Source organism: Mus caroli, unplaced genomic scaffold, assembly GCF_978045245.1.
Source record: "Mus caroli unplaced genomic scaffold, Mus_caroli_1 scaffold_14, whole genome shotgun sequence".
NCBI classification, from domain to species: domain Eukaryota; kingdom Metazoa; phylum Chordata; class Mammalia; order Rodentia; family Muridae; genus Mus; species Mus caroli.
The window spans coordinates 26,398,268-26,419,262 of record NW_028227269.1 but is presented as its reverse complement, the minus strand read 5'-3'; the positions used below and the strand labels follow the sequence as shown (position 1 = coordinate 26,419,262).

The 20,995-nt window shown below is 44.4% G+C and overlaps 1 protein-coding gene across 1 annotated transcript in view; it reads left to right on the top strand.

Annotated features, from left to right (window-relative positions):
• Window positions 1-20,995, top strand: part of Dcdc2c (doublecortin domain containing 2C) — a 98,562-nt gene that overhangs the window by 26,261 nt on the left and 51,306 nt on the right. Inside the window, 2 exon segments of the mRNA XM_085830126.1 lie at window positions 706-806; window positions 14,991-15,059. Of these exon segments, the coding sequence (XP_085686252.1) occupies window positions 706-806; window positions 14,991-15,059 (170 nt within the window).

The following is a 20,995-nucleotide window of genomic DNA, read 5'->3' as shown; positions in this document are numbered from 1 at the left end:
TGAAATAATTATGATAGCTTTTGCCACACCTACTCTTATTCTTATTGCTGTACTGTTTCCTCTGCTGCACCCTTTTAGGTGCTTAGGTCTAATGAGGCCCTTCCTCAGGTATGTCTCCATTTCCAGTCTGATAGATGCAGTGGGAGGGACTTCTTAGTGTCTGGTTATGAGCTCAGTCAGGAAGCAGGCGAGATGTGTGAGAGGTGTCCCTCCTACACAGCTGTACTGACAAAAGCAGGTGGGAGAAGACCCTCCCACATTGCTCTACAGACAGGAAACAGGTGGGAGATGTCCCTCCCACATTGCTCTACAGACAGGAAACAGGTGGGAGATGTCCCTCCCACATTGCTCTATAGACAGGAAGCAGGTGAGAGATTGGACGATTTGGGAAGCCTCTGGACACAGAGATGCTCAAGTTGGTCTAGGACCTTTGTGGAAGTAGAGACTAGACAGGCACTGCAAAAAGTGGGGCCCACTGAGCTGAGGCCTTTACAGAAGCAAAGACACAGGGAGGGACAGAGAGAGGAGAGAGAACAGATATGCAGGGGGCATGTGGACTGGGGGACTTACCCTATCTAGGCTTCTGTCTGATGGTATAAGAAGCTTGGGAGCTGCTGAATTGAAACTTTGATTTTGGGTCAGAAAATATAAACTGGGGATCAGTTCTCTACTGGTTTGAAAGGATTGTCTGTTACTCTCCCTCAGAAGGTGATGTTTATAAAGCCCAGACTCCGGCTAAGGAGGTCCAAGAAGCCCTGGAAGTTAAAGAGGACCCAGAGGTGAAGGTGGAGGTGCCAGTCGATCAGGTTGGTAGCAAGGGCTGGCACCATTTTGACTCAATTGTGTCAGCCCTGACTTCTATCCCTACTTCAGCCTCACCCCAAGTTCTTGGCCTCTAGAAGGTTCTGTGTACGTCCAGTTAGCTACTTACCCGTCCTTAGAGGCCCCATGCCAGACAGTTTTTGGTCTCTTCTTTCCTCCTCAAACACTTGTGCTGAAAGAGCCATGGACAACTGCCACCTGTTATTGTCTCTGCCCCTGTCTAAGTTGTGAATACCACAGAGTAGGGGTAGCCGTCTGCTTTGCTCAAGATTAATACCCCAGTGCCTATGAAGGCTCCTGGTGTGCACAAAACAATTCAGCTTCATCTGTGGGAGAATGGAATGAGAAAGAATGCTCTCCATGTACGTACGCACAGATGGGGGTGACTCATGAGGATGGCCAAGGAAGGGTTGTGCATTGGGTACCTGGTGTAGTGCCCTAGGTCTGGCATCATCTAGTTACTGTCTCCTCTACAGGAGGAATGGCAAATAGAGAGTGTCAAGATAGTCTCAGGGAAGAGGAGGGAAGCAGGGAGAAGGGAAGGGATGATGACCTCAGGACCTCTGCACTGATGACTAGACAGGGGGAAAACCAGTGTGAAAGGGGGCCAGGTGAGGGCTGCAGGTGTGGACCTCAGGGAGCTGGCAAGGTGCAGGGAGGGATGGGTATGAACAGGCTGTGTGCTGGCGAGCTCTGGCCTCGCTTGTTCCATAAGAGCCCCCCACCCCATTCATTCGGATAACCCACACCTGGGCCCCTCTCATTCTCTTGTGGAGGATTATTTTAGGTAATCCAAAATTGTATGACTTCATCCTAATTGTCCACCACAAAGCAGACACCACCTCCTGCTGTTAGCCTTGGGGGAGAAAATTTATAATCTGGGAAAGGTAGGTATTAGCATGTGAGTCCCTTTTACACTGCTCTGAGCCAGACAGGTAGAGGTGCTCTTGGAATCCAGGGCACCACCCGGGGAACCACTGAGTCCTCCCATCCCTCTTTGGATAATCCAGCACTTGAACTTTGCTTCTTTCTCTGCTATCCCTTTCTTAAAGCATGGTTTTAGCATAGTCCAGCCATTTGCTGGCTCCCTACTTCTTGGGCATCAATCGGTCTTTCCCCTTGCGTCCGGCTGCAGCTTCCAAGTCACAGTGATGCTATTTACTCTTCTCTTTGACACGACAAAACCGAGCAGGCTTCTTTCTCTCTCTCTCTTTTTATTCAACAAAGTCTCCTTCATTATTTATTTATTTACAAATGTACAGTCACTTGAACTCGTCACGCATCGTCACCAGCAGCTGGGCTTCTCTCCCTTGGGTCCCTGGTGTAATTTACTTGGGCTCTGTGCTTTGAAATCAGCTTTATAAGTGCTTTTCTAGGCAGCTCCTGAAGGGTGCCCAGGCCAGGAAACCCCAGATCTTTAGTCTTTTAAAGACTGCAGCTGGGGACTTCCACACAGGGCGAAGTGTCTGAGTTTATCCTTAACTTTGTCTTTAGACTTCTTTTAAGCCTTGCTTCTACACTGATTTATAGGCTCATTGTCTGTCTTCTTAACATCCTTGGGGGTCAGAATCAAGCTCAGAGAGCAGTGTCAGCCACTGTAATTTCACTAGGATGTTGGACAGAAAGCCATTTTTCTTTTTTTTTTAATTTTAAATATTTTTATTACATATTTTCCTCAGTTACATTTCCAATGCTATCCCAAAAGTCCCCCATAGCGCCCCCCACTTCCCTACCCACCCATTCCCATTCTTTTGGCCCTGGCATTCCCCTATATTGGGGCATATAAAGTTTGCAAGTCCAATGGGCCTCTCTTTCCAATGATGGCCGAGTAGGCCATCTTTCGATACATATGCAGCTAGAGACAAGAGCTCCGGGGTTCTGGTTAGTACATCATGTTGTTCCAACAATAGGGTTGCAGATCCTTTTAGCTCCTTGGGTACTTTCTCTAGCTTCTCCATTGGGAGCCCTGTGATCCATCCAATAGCTGACTGTGAGCATCCACTCCTGTGTTTGCTAGGCCCCGGCATCGTCTCACAAGAGACAGCTATATTTGGGTCCTTTCAGCAAAATCTTGCTAGTGTATGCAATGGTGTCAGCGTTTAGAAGCTGCTTATGGGAAGGATCCCTGGATACGGCAGTCTCTAAATGGTCCATCCTTTCATCACAGCTACGAACTTTGTCTCTGTAACTCCTTCCCTGGGTGTTTTGTTCCCAATTCTAAGAAGGGGCACAGTGTCCACACTTTGGTCTTCATTCTTCTTGAGTTTCATGCGTTTAGCAAATTGTATCTTATATCTTGGGTATCCTAAGTTTTGGGCTAATATCCACTTATCAGTGAATACATATTGTGTGAGTTCTTTTGTGATTGTGTTACTTCACTCAAGATGATGCCCTCCAGGTCCATCCATTTGGCTAGGAATTTCATAAATTCATTCTTTTTAATAGCTGAGTAGTACTCCATTGTGTAAATGTACCATAATTTCTGTATCCATTCCTCTGTTGAGGGACATCTGGGTTCTTTCCAGCTTCTGGCTATTATAAATAGGGCTGCTATGAACATAGTGGAGCATGTGTCCTTTTTACCGGTTGGGACATCTTCTGGATATATGCCCAGGAGAGGTATTGCTGGATCCTCCGGTAGTACTATGTCCAATTTTCTGAGGAACTGCCAGACTGATTTCCAGAGTGGTTGTACAATCCCACCAACAATGGAGGAGTGTTCCTCTTTCTCCACATCCTCGCCAGCATCTGCTGTCACCTGAATTTTTGATCTTAGCCATTCTGACTGGTGTGAGGTGGAATCTCAGGGTTGTTTTGATTTGCATTTCCCTGATGATTAAGGATGTTGAACATTTTTTCAGGTGCTTCTCTGCCATTCGGTATTCCTCAAGTGAGAATTCTTTGTTCAGTTCTGAGCCCCATTTTTTAATGGGGTTATTTGACTTTCTGGAGTCCACCTTCTTGAGTTCTTTATATATATTGGATATTAGTCCCTTATCTGATTTAGGATAGGTGAAGATCCTTTCCCAATCTGTTGGTGGTTTTTTTGTCTTATTGATGGTGTCTTTAGCCTTGCAGAAGCTTTGCAGTTTCATGAGGTCCCACTTGTCAATTCTCGATCTTACAGCACAAGCCATTACTGTTCTATTCAAGAATTTTTCCCCTGTGCCCATATCTTCAAGGCTTTTGCCCACTTTCTCCTCTATAAGTTTCAGTGTCTCTGGTTTTATGTGAAGTTCCTTGATCCACTTAGACTTGACCTTAGTACAAGGAGATAGGAATGGATCGATTCGCATTCTTCTACATGTTAACAACCAGTTGTGCCAGCACCATTTGTTGAAAATGCTGTCTTTCTTCCACTGGATGTTTTTAGCTCCCTTGTCGAAGATCAAGTGACTGTAGGTGTGTGGGTTCATTTCTGGGTCTTCAATTCTATTCCATTGGTCTATTTGTCTGTCACTATACCAGTACCATGCAGTTTTTATCACAATTGCTCTGTAGTAAAGCTTTAGGTCCGGCATGGTGATTCCACCAGAGGTTCTTTTATCCTTGAGAAGAATTTTTGCTATCCTAGGTTTTTTGTTATTCCAGATGAATTTTCAGATTGCACTTTCTAATTCGTTGAAGAATTGATTTGGAATTTTGATGGGGATTGCATTGAATATGTAGATTGCTTTTGGCAAGATAGCCATTTTTACAATGTTGATCCTGCCAATCCATGAGCATGGGAGATCTTTCCATCTTCTGAGATCTTCTATAATTTCTTTCTTCAGAGACTTGAAGTTTTTATTATACAGATCTTTCACTTCCTTAGTTAGAGTCATGCCAAGATATTTTATATTATTTGTGACTATTGAGAAGGGTGTTGTTTCCCTAATTTCTTTCTCAGCCTGTTTATTCTTTGTGTAGAGAAAGGTCATTGATTTGTTTGAGTTAATTTTATATCCAGCTACTTCACCGAAGCTGTTTATCAGGCTTAGGAGTTCTCTGGTGGAATTTTTAGGGTCACTTATATATACTATCATATCATCTGCAAAAAGTGATATTTTGACTTCATCTTTTCCAATTTGTATCCCTTTGATCTCCTTTTGTTGTCGAATTGCTCTGGCTAGGACTTCAAGTACGATGTTGAATAGGTATGGAGAAAGTGGACAGCCTTGTCTAGTCCCTGATTTTAGAGGGATTGCTTCAAGCTTCTCACCATTTACTTTGATGTTGGCTACTGGTTTGCTGTAGATTTCTTTTATCATGTTTAGGTATGGGCCTTGAATTCCTGATCTTTCCAAGACTTTTATCATGAATGGGTGTTGGATCTTGTCAAATGCTTTTTCCGCATCTAACGAGATGACCATGTGGTTTTTGTCTTTGAGTTTGTTTATATACTGGATTACGTTGATGGATTTCCGTATATTGAACCATCCCTGCATCCCTGGGATGAAACCTACTTGGTCAGGATGGATGATTGTTTTGATGTGTTCTTGGATTCGGTTAGCAAGAACTTTATTGAGGATTTTTGCATCAATATTCATAAGGGATATTGGTCTGAAGTTTTCTATCTTTGTTGGGTCTTTTTGTGGTTTAGGTATCAGAGTAATTGTGGCTTCATAGAATGAGTAGGGTAGAGTACCTTCTGTTTCTATTTTGTGGAATATTTGTGAAGAACTGGGATTAGATCTTCTTTGAAGGTCTGATAGAACTCTGCACTAAACCCATCTGGTCCTGGGCTTTTTTTGGTTGGGAGACTATTAATGACTGCTTCTATTTCTTTGGGGGATATAGGGCTGTTTAGATCATTAACCTGATCTTGATTCAACTTTGGTACCTGGTATCTGTCTAGGAACTTCTCCATTTCATCCAGGTTCTCCAGTTTTGTTGAGTATAGCCTTTGGTAGAAGGATCTTATGGTGTTTTGGATGTCTTCAGGATCTGTTGTTATGTCTCCTTTTTCATTTCTGATTTTGTTAATTAGGATGCTTTCCCTGTGCCCTCTAGTGAGTCTGGCTAAGGGTTTATCTATCTTGTTGATTTTCTCAAAGAACCAGCTCCTTGATTGGTTGATTCTTTGAATAGTTCTTCTTGTTTCCACTTGGTTGATTTCGCCCCGGAGTTTGATTATTTCCTGCCGTCTACTCCTCTTGGGTGAATTTGCTTCCTTTTGTTCTAGTGCTTTTAGGTATGTTGTCAAGCTGCTAATGTGTGCTCTCTCTAGTTTCCTTTTGGAGGCACTCAGAGCTATGAGTTTTCCTCTTAGAAATGCTTTCATTGCATCCCATAAGTTTGGGTATGTTGTGGCTTCATTTTCATTGAACTCTAAAAAGTCCTTAATTTCTTTCTTTATTCCTTCCTTGACCAAGGTATCATTGAGAAGAGTGTTGTTCAGTTTCCACGTGAAGGTTGGTTTTCTATTATTTATTTTGTTATTGAAGATCAGCCTTAGTCCATGGTGATCTGATAGGATGCATGGGACAATTTCAATATTTTTGTATCTGTTGAGGCCTGTTTTGTGACCAATTATGTGGTCAATTTTGGAGAATGTACCATGAGGTGCTGAGAAGAAGGTATATCCTTTTGTTTTAGGATAGAATGTTCTGTAGATATCTGCCAGATCCATTTGATTCATAATTTCTCTTAGTTTCTCTGTGTCCCTGTTTAGTTTCTGTTTCCATGATCTGTCCATTGGTGAAAGTGGTGTGTTGAAGTCTCCCACTATTATTGTATGAGGTGCAATGTGTGCTTTGAGATTTACTAAAGTTTCTTTAATGAATGTGGCTGCCTTTGTATTTGGAGCATAGATATTCAGGATTGATAGTTCCTCTTGGAGGATTTTACCTTTGATGAGTATGAAGTGTCCCTTCCTGTCTTTTTTAATGACTTTGGGTTGGAAGTCAATCTTATCAGATATTAGAATGGCTACTCCAGCTTGTTTCTTCATACCATTTGCTTGAAAAATTGTTTTCCAGCCTTTCATTCTGAGGTAGTGTCTATCTTTTTCTCTGAGATGAGTTTCCTGTAAGCAGCAAAATGTTGGGTCTTGTTTGTGTAGCCAGTTTGTTAGTCTATGTCTTTTTATCGGGGAGTTGAGTCCATTGATATTAAGAGATATTAAGGAAAAGTAATTGTTGTTTCCTGTTATTTTTGTTGTTAAAGTTGGCATTCTGTTCTTGTGGCTGTCTTCTTTTAGGTTTGTTGAGGGATTACCTTCTTGTAGTTTCTAGGGCGTGGTTCCTGTCCTTGTATTGTTTTTTTTCTGTTATTATCCTTTGAAGGGCTGGATTCGTGGAGAGATAATGTGTGAATTTGGTTTTGTCATGGAATACTTTGGTTTCTCCATCTCTGTTAATTGAGAGTTTGGCTGGGTATAGTAGCCTGGGCTGGAGTTTGTGTTCTTTTAGTGTCTGTATAACATCCGTCCAGGATCTTCTGGCTTTCATAGTCTCTGGTGAGAAATCTGGTGTAATTCTGATAGGCTTGCCTTTATATGTTACTTGGCCTTTTTCTCTTACTGCTTTTAGTATTCTGTCTTTATTTAGAGCATTTGTTGTTCTGATTATTATGTGTTGGGAGGTATTTCTTTTCTGGTCCAGTCTATTTGGAGTTCTGTAGGCTTCTTGTATGTTCATGGGCATCTCTTTCTTTAGATTTGGGAAGTTTTCTTCTATAATTTTGTTGAAGATGTTTGCTGGTCCTTTGAGTTGAAAATCTTCATTCTCATCTACTCCTATTATCCGTAGGTTTGGTCTTCTCATTGTGTCCTGTATTTCCTGGATGTTTTGAGTTAGGATCTTTTTGCATTTTCCATTTTCCTTGATTGTTGTGCCGATGTTCTCTATGGAATCTTCTGCACCTGAGATTCTCTCTTCCATCTCTTGTATTCTGTTGCTGATGCTCGCATCTATGGTTCCAGATTTCTTTCCTAGGGTTTCTATCTCCAGTGATGCCTCATTTTGGGTTTTCTTTATTGTGTCTACTTCCCTTTTTAGGTCTAGTATGGTTTTGTTCAATTCCATCATCTGTTTGGATGTGTTTTCCTGTAAGGACTTCTACCCGTTTGATTATGTTATCCTGTTTTTCTTTAAGGATTTGTAACTCTTTAGCAGTGTTCTCCTGCAATTCTTTAAGGGATTTTTGTGCTTCCTCTTTACTGTCTTCTACCTGTTTATCAGTGTTCCTTTGTATTTCTTTAAGTCTGTTATTAAAGTCCTTCTTGAAGTCCTCTACCATCATCATGAGATATGCTTCTAGATCCATGTCTAGCTTTTCCGGTGTGTTGGGGTTCCCTGGACTGGGCGAAGTGGGAGTGCTGGGTTCTGATGATGGTGAGTGGTCTTGGTTTCTGTTAGTAAGATTATTACGTTTACCTTTTGCCATCTGGTAATCTCTGGGGTTAGTTGTTGTCGTTGTCACTGTTTAAAGATTGGAGCAGAAGCTGTGCTCCACTCATCAGCAGTCTCAAAGTCCTGTGGCGGGGGTCCTGGGTAGATGGTGGGTGTCAGCCGACCCTGCGCTCTAGCTATCTCGGTGCTGGTCCGGCCGGAAGAGGCCTGTGGTCCTACTCAGGCCGGTTTTCTGCTTCCCTAACTAATGCAGTCTCAGGTCCCGCGCGCAATTGGATTGGAGCAGAAGCTGTGTTCCACTCACTAGAAGTCTTAAGATCCTGTGGCGGGTGTTGTGGGTAGCTGGCGAGTGTCAGCCGACCCTGCGCCCTAGCTACCCCAGCGCTTTTCTGACCGGAGAGGCTTGTGGCCCTACTGAGGCCGGATTTCTGCCTCCCCAACCAAAGCAGTCTCAGGTCCCGCGTGATTGGACTGGAGCAGAAGCTGTGTTCCACTCACCAGCAGTCTCAAAATCCTGTGGCGGGGGTCCTGGGTAGCTGGCGGGTGTCAGCCGACCCTGCGCTTTAGCTACCCCGGTGCTGGTCCGGCCGGAAGAGCTCCATTTTTCTTAAAACTTCTATCAATTGAAATATTTTTGTGCCTTTTAGACCCTCATAACGAGAAAATTGTTGCTCTCTCTACAGTCACTTTTATGTGATGTTGGTCCTTGTTACTGATACATTCTTTCATGTGTTCTGCATTATAAATCAACATTTCCAGCATGAATTTTACTATTTATATCCTTTTTATTTCTTTTTGATACAGGGTTTCACTGTGTAGCCCTGGCTATCCTGGAATTGGTTATGTAGACCAGATGGCTGTGAACTCACAGAGATCCCTCTGCCTCTGCCTCCTAAGTGCTGGGCTTAAAGGTGTCTACTGCCATGCCTGGCCAAACCCACTGTAATTTGTGTACAGTGCCCTTCAGTTTCCTGTGCACTTGATGTCCATTGTGTTTGACGCTGTGGTGTGGTTTTTCTCACTGTAGTATAGTGTGGTCTGAGAGGAAGGAAAGGGTCAGGTGGTAACTTAGGCTTTTTTCTGGAACGAGCTACTTTGGAGGAAGAAGAGTCAGGCAGGCGAGGGAGGTGGCCTCTCCCTGTACTCTACCTGCATAGCATCAGGTCACAGTAAGAGATGCTTGGAAACAAGAATATCTACTGATTCCTCTCTCCTCTGGGAAGGGGTAGGGGTGCTGCAGTGAACCCAGACATTCTAGTGATCAGTGACAATGTGAGTGCTGGCTTTGCAGCAGTGAGGAAGTGTGAAAAGGAGACCTCCTAAGGGTGAACTAATCAGCTGAACTTCATCTGTGCTTACCTGAGTGACCTGTGGAACTGAAGGAAGAGGCTGGGGATCAGGGCTTGTTGCCCAGATGGAGTGTTGGAGAGAGCGGTTATGGGAGGCTTGTGTTCTGCAAAGCATACTGGTTAAGTTACTTGACTTAGTGTACCCCACCAACACCACCAGCACCATGGCCTTATTCTTCCAGTGTTTATGAAATGCAGTTGAAATGGGCACAAGAAACCCTGTGTGATGTGGTCAGTAGACACAAAGTACAGTCAGGCAGAGGGACACTCAGTTCACATAGACAGACTAGTGCCCTCCCCCCTGGGTTCTGATCTTTGGAAAGACTTGAGAAAGTGCTCAGAGCAGTGAGCAGTAACCATGCCATAGCCTGGATGCTCTCCTGGTTTGAAATTACCAAATAACTTACTTTATTACTTTTGAACTCAATTTATTTTTCAAGACAGTGTGTGTGTGTGTGTGTGTGTGTGTGTGTGTGTAGCCTTGGCTGTCCTAGAACTCACTCTGTAGACCAGGCTGGTCTTGAACTCAGAGATCCACCTGTTTCTACTCCCCCAAGTGCTAGGATTAAAGGTGTGCACTACCACCATCCAGCTCACACTCACAAAAATTTTTAACAACAGTCAAACTAGCTAAATTATGTGCCAGGAAGTAACAAGAGTGACCTGTAGTCCTATTGCCTGTAGGCTCTTTGTTCCACTTTGAAACCTCATTAGAAAGGTTTCCTTTGTCTGAGTTCTCTTGAAGTTCTGTTTTTCCAAACTCCTACCATAATGTTCCAATAAGCTGTGCTTATTGCATTCTATGGCATCTCTAGCCTGTAGCTTCTTCAGTTCTTCCTTATTCCTCCCACAAGTCAGTTGCAGAAAACTATGACCCTCATGGTTAGGTTTACCACAGCAATAGCCTGGCTCTTTGGTACAGTTGTCTTCATTAGTTACTATTCTCAGTGCTGTGAGGCAGTGAGAGGCAACAAGAACGAAGTTAACCAAGCAATCTTGGTTAGGAAGTGTGATGGTGGGTCGTGAGGAGGCAGTCACATTTTATATGCACCAAGGAGATAAGTGCTTTGGCACTCATTTCTAAACACCAATGTTGAAATATTGCATCATTTAAAGATGTTGTCTTAATGAGCTTCTCTAATGCTGTAATGAAACATTCTGACCAAAGCAACTTGGGGAGAAAAGGTCTTATTTGTCCTTCTAGACTTCTACATTGTAGTCCATCACTGAAGGAAGTCAGGACAGGAGATCAAACAGGGCTGCAACCTGATGAGAGTTGAAGCACAGATGATGGAGGGGTGCTGCTTACTGGCTTGCTCCTCATGGCTTGCTCAACCTGCTTTTTCACAGTACCCAGGACCACTAGCCCAGGGGTGGCACCACCCACAATGAGCTGTGCCTTCTCCCATCAATAACTCATTAGGAAAATGCCCTACAGCCAGGCATTCTTTCAATTGAGGTTCCTTCCTTTCAGATAACTCTAGGATGTGTTAAAAGTTGATATAAAATTAGCCAGCACAGCTCTCAAGTGATGCGTAATGATATCTTTCATGGATCTAATTATATTTGTTTAAATATGTTTAAGGATAGACAGGCTTCTGCATTTGCAGGCTCTGGTTAGCCCAGCACATGACCTTTTGCTTCCCTCTGTGCAGAAATGGTTTTAAATTTGATCTGCACATAGTTCTATTTCCAAAGACAGGAGTTTGTGCTGTTCCTAGGTGATACGTCCTCCAAGTGAGACTTGGGGAGGGTAGACTGACGGAAACTGTGAGGGACGGAACCTGATACCTGTTCTGTGTACCCGACTCTAGGCCATTTGTAATGAACAGAGGCTTGTTAGCTCCTCATTCTGAAGGCTGGGAAGTCCAGTGTTGAGGCATCAGTGAGTGACTTCCTGCCATGTCATCACGTGATGAGATGGTGAAACTGCTTTCACACAACATCGGCTTGTGCTGGGACACTCAGCGCCTCCCACTACTGTTGTGAGGGTGACTGTGCATCAGGAAGATGGGGAGGGATGAGCACTTAAGTCACTGTGCTAGTACCTCTGGAGTCACAAAGAGTTACAGCAAAAGTTGAGTCTTTGCTTTGACCAACTGACTGCATCTCCTAGGCTTACCGAGTTTCCTCCCATAGAGTCAAGAACAAGTTGCTGGCTAAGCTAAGATGATGGTCTCATCAGGAGGTCAGGGCAGGCTCCTGTTCTCTGTGGATTGCCTAATTAGAAGACTTGTGTGGAGTAATGGAGCCTTAGAGCTTTGGGGTCTCTAGGTATGGAGAGTGGCTCAGAGGAAGCTGAGGCAGGCCCTGAATGTATTTGTTTTAATGAATAGATTTAAAACACAATTAGCTTCTGCATCCAGGCACACCGTAAAGGATGGAAATCTCACAGAGCAGATTAAGCATGGAACATGTAACTGTCACTGTCACAGAGCACACAGAGCAGATTAAACATGGAACATGTAACCGTCACAGAGCACCTGAGGTCCATGCAGGGGCCTCAGTGAGATGGAAGATTCTAGAGGCAGCAGATTCAGCTCATCAGGTGTCATGAGTATTCCCGTTCTCCCATGACCCCTCCTGCCTTCCTCTACACACTGATTTTGGTCTTAGGCTTGTTAGCTCAGTTACGTGCCAAGTATAAGGCAGGAGTGCTATTGTGGAGGTTAGAGGCTTCCTCATTTCAGTAGAGACACATTTCCTGAGGGGCTTCCGAAAGATCTTTCTAGTCTTTATCTAGTCTGTATCTGGCTCCCCTCATATCCAGTCAGAGGCATCTGAGCCCTGATGGGCAGGAAGGTTCACTTCTGGGGTCTGGCTTCCCTGAAGTTTGTGACTGACCCTTGAAAAAATAGTTGCAACTTAGTTTGTAAACAAAGAGCAAAGTAAAGATAGCTCTGAGACTGGTAGTGTATCATACCAGGTCACGAGTGTTTATCTGGACTCATGCACCCTTCTCAACATCGAGGAAGATGTCTGTCCTTCTGCAGCTTCTCCAGGCTTTAAACGGGGCACTGACCCCCTAAGAGCTGCTCAGAAGCCTGGTGCTTTAGGTTAATAAGGTGCATCATCCCTAACCCCAATATCAAACTTCTATTGCCTTTAGGATCCCACCTGTCTAGAATGTCAAAGCCCTCCCGTTACAGGCGAGCATGGATCCTGCTTGGGCTCTATGCCAGGAGCAACAACCCCCTATCCAGCAGGTGCAGAGATGGCTTTTCCAGGGAGTGGCTTCTCCTATCTTCCTCCCCCTTCCCATCATGCCATCTGCTGATGCTACTCCTGAGCCTACTTCCACACTCAGTATGCTCAGAAGCGCTACACGGTGGCCTTTCCCTCCACCTGGTACCTCCAGCCACTCTTTCCCCTCTTCCAGCAAGCACCTTGCTGGACCAGCACCCAACTTGCCTTCTGTCTCTGGTCACATCTTTCTAGGGTTCAGTGAAGGGTCTGTGCTGGGACTTCTTTTCTCACCTGGTAGGCTCCCGAGTCTCATCTTCGAACTGTTCCATATCTACATTGTGCTATTGCCCAGAGCCTACCCACCCTCTTCCTGAGTCCATCACTCCTCTCACCTGGCAGCATCTCATGGCAGGGTCTTTGCATTTCTTCTGCTCCCTGCTTGACCATCCTGCAGTCTGAGAGCACTGTGCCTCACTTGCAGCAAGTTTTACAATGCCTTCTGGGCTGCCGGCATGCACTTCCGGTTCCTTTTGTGCTTGTTAGTGTCCTACATCCTTCACGTTTTAAGATCTTGAGTGCAAACAAACACATCCTCAAGAAGCTGAAGGATGTGTTTGTTTGCACTCAAGATCTCTGGCATCTCTAACAGAGCGGGACTCACGGCAGTGGGTGTCCTTTTTCTGTTTATTGGATGAATGAGTGATACAGCGTTGGCTGTCACATCAGGTACCCTTTGAAGAGTTTTGAAAAAATCTGTTTTTATGTAGTTTGCACAGTCCTTGCACATAGGATTAGGGTGACTTGTCTATGAGACTATAGGGATGTAACAGCCATGCCACCCTGGTCTGACTAATAGTGAGCTAATGAGATTGGGGCATTGGCCACTAGCCCACACATCTTTACTTGATGCTCTTCTACGCTAACAGACAGCCCCAGATAGCCTGTTGTCAGTTCTTTACTGATTTAGCTCAGGTGTGCTGTGTGTCCTGCCTTCCGTGGCCAGTGGGGGCAGCTCCAGCCTCTTGCCTTGACTCAGTGTCCTTGGGATCAGGACTGTAGAGAGGATCTTCCCCCGTTGGGTGTCCTGGGCAATGTGATGAAGCAGTAGAGTTCTAGCAGCCCCTGCCCCCGAGGACATGTGGTGCATACATGAGGCTTGCTGCTGTCGAGTCAGCTTGTCTCAGCAGATGCGACACTGAAATGCAAGTGGCCCACTGACAGAACTGCTCAAAAGAGAGTGGGGAGAGGGAGAGGGTGCGGAGGACCGATAGAGTTGGCTCACTGCCTGTTTCTCACACATCCCCGGGACCTGGGAAGGATAAGAAGCCAAGGGAGGGCACACTGCTCTGAGGGGTTGAGAGCAACCAGGCTGCAGATGTTACCTATAGAACGGGGAACAACCTTTTAGCTGGGGTCTTGTGGGTACAGCAAGAATGAAGAGGGAATGACTGCTAACCGGAGGCACCTGGCATGGCCATAGCATTTTAAATTAACGAAATAATTACAAGTATTTGTCTATATGTTTGCATTTATGCATGAGGGTGTGTGCTTGCCACAGCATGAGTCCAGAGGTCTGGACAACTTTGGGTGTCAGTTGTCATCTTTCACATTGCTTATAGAGCATCCCTTCTGTAGCCCAGGCTAGTTGGGGCATCTCCTGCCTCCGTCTCCTGTTACACAGTAGGAGCACTTGGGGTATAGATACGCACATAGATATAGGTGTCCAGTTTTTGCATGGGTTATGGGGGAGATCCAGGCACGCTTTATCTCACTGGATCCTTTCTTTCTTTCTTTCTTTCTTTCTTTCTTTCTTTCTTTCTTTCTTTCTTTCTTTCTTTCTTTCTTTCTTTCTTTCTCTCTCTCTCTCTCTCTCTCTCTCTCTCTCTCTCTCTCTTTCTTTCTTTCTCTCTTTCTTTCTTTCTTTCTGAGACAGGGACTTGCTATATAGTCCAGGTGGCCTTGAATTTCCCTATAGCCCTGACTATCCTCAAATGCAGGATTTTCCTGCCTTACCCTCTTAAGATCTGGGATTACAGGTATGGGGTTACATGCCCATCTCCTGGTATTCCTGTTTACATGAAAAGAAGTGACAGAGCCCCCTCTCTAAAGATGTCTCCATTTCCTTGGTGGAACTACTGGTATAAATGGAGCAAGCGATCCTGTATTTGGAAAAGCTGCACTTCCCACTTCCAGTTCTGTCGGTAGAACTGGTCTGGCACAATGGTTCCCAGGCTCTCTGCTTTTTCAGAGGAGTTTGGCACTGACCGTGGCTCAGCGTGACCATGCATTTTCTCCCCAGGCACCAGCTGAAATTGTTAAAGAAATTGACGAGATAGGCGATAGCAGCCCTGGCCTGGAGAGCGGCATGGTGAGTGAAGTTCATTTTACCTTTGATAGTAGCATTCCAATCCACCTTCTTGTGATAGGTTTGGCAGAGTTCATGGTTGATGGTCAAGGATCTGGGAACACAGGCTGGTCCCAGATCACAATTGCATATCAGAGTGGAAGCACTATGTATTTCAGGAAGGCTCAGGGGTAATTCTAATCACCTCTGTACTTAACTCTTCTTCAGTGCACTTCCCAACACAATGATGTAAGCTTTCTTCCACCTGGTTTTAGGCTATAGCCAGGTCGGGGTGGGGAAGTACAGCAGCCTCTTTGAGGGTAGCTTTCTATTATGAGACAGCCATCTACACTTACCAGCCAGTGCTATGTCTATAGCACCAGTTTAGGAGGTCAGGCTGTGTGTGGCTACCTGCAGATGGCAGCTCAGGTTGGTGCAGGACACAGGGCTATAGCTTCCTGCTTGTTCTTCCTGTCCAGGTGTCTTGGAAACATCGTCTGGGGAGGCAGGTGTTCCGGGGTCTCTTGAGTCCAGGTGGTGACAAGTCTACATAATATGTACACACTGGGAAAACAAAATATACTTTACATATGCGATCACCATTATGTCGCTAAGGAATGAATTGCCGTGGTTTGTCGTCTTCAACGTTCTATCTCCAGGTGTTTTTCAAAGGGGCTTACATTTCAGGCATTTGGTCAGGCTGACATGGTACTCTTTACAGCTGCAAACAAATATGGGCTTTAAGGATGATGGAAGGGTTTATTATTATTATTATTATTTTTGGCCTACTTTGGCAAGTGGCCTTTGAAGGAAGGTGAAGGGGCCACAGGACATTTGTTAGGTTTTTATAGGCACACTAGAGGAGCTTGGGAATTTTGGGAGTCAGAGAAAATGGCACCCTCACAGAATCCATCCTTCTTGTCTGTACAGCCCTGAAGGGCTTGGGTTTGGGGGTGGTTTTTAGTGAGAGTGGTTACTGGCTATGTCTAATACTATGAGAATACTTTCTAATGAAGAACAAGGGTTGATTTTAATTTCTCTGGTGTCACGAAGTAAGACTGTTCTGGGAACAGGAATAACAATGAAGGAGGCTGCTCCAGAGGAAGAAGAGTTAAGGGTGAAAGGGCTACTTGTGCTCACAGGGATCATAAGAAGAGAGGAGATGATGCTCATGGGTTCATGGCAGGGGTGCCCATACATTCCAAACTTCTCTTTACAGGGCATTTGCACCAAGTCCACCCTATCACCCTGACTCACTGAGGGAAATCTGTACGGGGCCCTAGGAAGGGTTTTATGCATTGGTAACTTGGTACTAGACTATGACAGATCTAATTTTATAGAATGATTCAAAATATCTCCCTTAATGAGAACAACATTGCAGGAATAGCTGTATCCCATTTTTAGAGAAGGGGCCAAGGGCTAAGCTTTGGGGTGGAAGGTGGCAGAGGGCAGGCACTCTTTCTTCTGTTGACAATTACTGGGGATGTTATGTGGGCAAGTCAGAGCAGATCTGAGCAGGGGGAACATGTTTGGGATACCCTGAGTACCCTGCGGACACACACGAATGCTGGCCCAGCTCTTTAAAGTAGACATCAAAAACAGATGAAAAAGAGGGAAAACTCAATGGAAAAACAACTTACTAACATTTCAGTCTGAAATCAATGGATGGGACTCTGGATTTCAACCTGGATTTGAACCACACCAAAGTCTGAGTATTCCCGGCAGTGAGCCAAGCCAGTTACTGGTTTTCTTAATAGATATTTGCTATTGGTTTTCCCAGTCCAGTTCTTACAAACGGGAGAACCAACTGCCTGGTGTTTTGTCTGAGAGTGTTTGGTTCTTCCAAGTCTGTGCCCTCTCCTTGCTTTCTGTCTTGCCCTGCACAAGCGTCTCTGCTGTGTGCATTATCTCTCTATTGGTGTGAAACACTCCATGAATTTGAAATAGTTTGTCCCTAGAATCTTCCAAGCCTTGTCCTGGAAGGTTCTGAGTGATCCAGCACGTGTGTGCATTATCACAGCAAGCAGTGGCCCCGAGAGAGAAGCCACACCCCACTGGTTTTCCTGGCCAGCAGGCCACTGTGCTGTATGCCCACTCTTAATGAGTCGTTTGTACATTCATTGTTAAGTCTATTTTTAGGGCATTTGAGATGGACTGTATTAAGTTTCTTAGACATGTTAGTGCTGGCTGGCCACTGTGAAGATGGACTGTGACATCCCTAAGCAGCTGAAATGGTTTCATCATTTTACATGTCTTCCAGACTTCTTTAAAAGCTTTGAGTTATTTGTGACAGGGTCATTCAAATTTAAATATATAATTCAAAAATAAAATGCAAGTTGCCTTGTGAAGCTGTGAGAAACATTGTTAGCATGAAAATATATTTCTGACATTTGGTCACAGATTTTCTAATTTTTTTTTGGTGGTATATAAACTTTGCTGTTTTGATAGTTTTTAAGCACTGAATCCAGCGCCATTGCTTACATTCATGCTCTACACACAGTCTATGCTTAAGACAGTTTCAACCACCACACAGTCCGTCCTGGAAGCAGACTCCCTCTCCTCTGACTCCCCCAGTTCCGAGGATCAGCGCTAAGCCCTTGACAGCCTCAGCCTGAAGGAGCTTTTCAGATGAATTTGTTAGGATTGAGACTCTCCTTAGGCCCAGGAGTTGTGGACAAGTGCGTTCATTTTGTTATTATATGTGCAAAATAAAAATTAAAAAAAAAATAGAGCCATGCGTTCGTGTGAGAGTTCTTCCTCCTGAGGACCCTGGAATAGGTGTAATGTGCAGCCCTGGCAATAACCATATTCAATACTGTCGCCATCATCAAAGTGGAACATTACTAACATTGATGCATGGGAAAAGCCCTTCTGTGAAGTGAAAATGAAATGTGTACTTTGTCCTTTCTCATACTCCAACTTGTCTTCATTGAAGGTGACTTTAATTACACTGGGTGAGTACTGGTGCACTCAGGTAGACTGGAATAAGCTCCAGCTTTAAGACTTACATTTATTTATGCTTCTATATACTTATTTGCTATGCGGGCACTGTGTTGTACATGTAGAAGTCCTGGGACAGCTTGCATGAATCAGTTCTCTCCTCCTACCATGTAGACCCTGGGACTAGAACTCAGACCATCAGGTTGGTGGGAGGCACCTTTAACAGCTGTACCACTGCACCAGTCCTGTTCTTCAGTTCCCAATGGCCCTGTGTGGTACCATTGGTTGTAAATGATTTATAGAGAAGCAATGCTCTGCAATTCTATACTATCTGATCATTTTGTAAAACCAGGTGTAAAGTTTTTGGAAACATGAATTTACTTTTCAGAATATAGGAGAAAAGTCTGATTGGCAGAGTATGCCCAAACAACATGATGAGGACTCTGTATAGATAGCCTGCATTTCCCATGCCTCTCCAGTGGGGTCTGCAGGCCAGCTCTGTAGGGTGCAATAGAGAAGCCTTTCACTTGGAAATGCCAAATTTCACGGGGCTACAAGGGTTCTTGACTCCAATATTTAACATTTTTTTTTAAAAAAAGTTTTCCTAACCTTGGAGATCCTATATAAAAACTTCAGGGGCTGGAGGGATAACTCAAGGTGCCTGATCTATAAGCACAAGGACTTGAGTTTAGATCCCCAGCATCCACACAAACACAGAGAATGGTAGTGTGCACAATGTCCTCAGTGAGTGTAGTGAGTGTGTAGGGTGTGGAGCCAGGCAGAGTCCTGAAGATGAGCCAGCCTATCAAAATAGATGAGCCTCAGGTTTGGTGAGATCTTGTCTTAGAAAATAAGGTTGAGAGAAAACCAGGAAGACACCTTATGTTGACCTATTGGCCCTGGTATTTAAATGCATGAGCACATATGCATATATACCTGCACATACCCACAAACACATGCACACATTACAACAACAACAATAACAACACCACACACACACACCCTGCTCTCTGAGAAGGGGCACAGGAGGAACTGACTTTAAATTTTAGGTGATGAGAGATTTTTTTTTTCTCTCTCCAAGAACAGACTTTGTAACTTCTTGCTCCTGTTGGGCCACACAAGCTGTCTGTCCTGTCCTCTGTCAGTCCAGCTTTGACACCCTCCATGGCTCCTTGCAGATGCTGCCTTCTTTTCTCAGCTCCCTGGATTCCCTGTGTGTCTTCTCCACAGCTCTCCAGCCATTTACTCTTCTCCCACTATCTGGCCAGTCTAGTCCTTACTAGGGTTATCTGTGTCCCTAAGCCTGGGATCCATTCATATCCTTGTCATCCTTTGAGCTCCTCCACCCATTCCCAGGCACACAGAATTAACTGATCTTGAATGTGATGGCGAACTTGGCAGACACCAAGTAAATGTTGAGCAGCCAGGAAAGCAGCATGGGGCCAGTTAAAGGCACAGAATGCTAGAATCAGGTGTTAGTCTCAAAGTTCTCTCTCATGTGTAAGAAATGATCACCTCCAAAGACATAATGGTTTTCTAAATGGAAAGCCAGGCTTTTGTCTTTGAAAAAAATTAATGAGGTTAAAAGTCAACCAAAGCAAAGAAGAAAACACTTACAATGCGAGTCGATGTTCCTTAATTTGAAAGAGCTCCTAATGTCATGAATACAGTGATAGCCCAATAATAGAAGGCAGATGACAAAAGCAGGAAACTCACTGACATGACAGCTCTCCAAATTCTAAACTCCATGTCTCAGTCCTATTTAAGGAAGAGTGAATAAGCAATGTAGTGTTTGCCACTTAACTCAGGTCGGTGATGCCCAGTGCTTAATAAATTTAATTATTGATTTCTTATAAAGTGTCCTTGCAGATAGCTGACAACATGTATGTAAATATAGATGCAGAAAAGCTGTAGTACTTCTTAGGTTGGCTTATGAATTGGTGCAGTCTTTTAAAGATTATATTTTTAAAAGTTAAATTGTGTTTATGTGCATATCCATATATGAGTTTGCACACATGAATACAGTGCTCACGAAGAGCAGAAGAGGGCATCAGATCCTCTGGAGCTGGATTTACACACAGTTGTGAGTATCCCAGCTTAGGTGCTGGGAACCAAATTCTGGTTCTTTACATGAGCAGCAAGCACTCTTAAGCCCTGAGACATCTCTCCAGCCCCTAGGTGTAGCCTTTCAGAAGTAGAACTTTGCTTTTTATTAGAATTAAATCCACACAGTCTTTCCAAGCTGCCAAAATAATAACTAGGAATTGCCCACAGTATATTAATTGTTAATTTGTAGAGACAAATGTGACATTCACCCATGGGAGTTGGCTAATTTGTAATCTTACCGTAGAATGAGCGGAAGAGCAGTTGACAGTGAAAACTGTGGGTTGAACTGAACATATGGAAGGGCGAAAGTTCTCAGAGGTTGATTAAGCAAAAATCAAACCAAAGTGTAACAGAATAGAAGGCTGTTTGTTAACTTCTTGTGGCCGTGAGCACACACTGGTAGAATAACACACGGAAGGAAGATGTTGGTGGATTCTGCTTTCAGAGACTCTCAGTCTGTTATGGCCACAAATGCATAGCACAGTTCATGGTGGTGGGAGCACATGGGATATCAGGAAGAAGAGATAAAGCTGGAACCAGGGGACACTTCTCAAGAGGTCCAGTTCCTCTGCGTCCAATCTGCTGAAGCTGTCATGGCCTCTCCAGGCAGCCATGCCAGCTGGGGAGCATGTCTTCAAAACATGAGCCTGTGGAGACACTTCATACTCACACCCCATAAACACTGAACAAGCTGAACATAAGAAGTGTTTAGAAAGGGAAAAGTATATACTGAGGGAAAAGGGGGGAGGAATCAGGAGGAACAGGGCAAGCCGAGAGCAGCCTGGAGTGGGAGAGGGACTTAGCACAAAAGCTTGTATTTTTGATAAGGAAGAATCTGAACTAACCAAGGAGGGGAGAAAAGACGGGGGAGGCTAAGAGTTTATTTATGGCACCTTTCTTGCAGATACTTGATG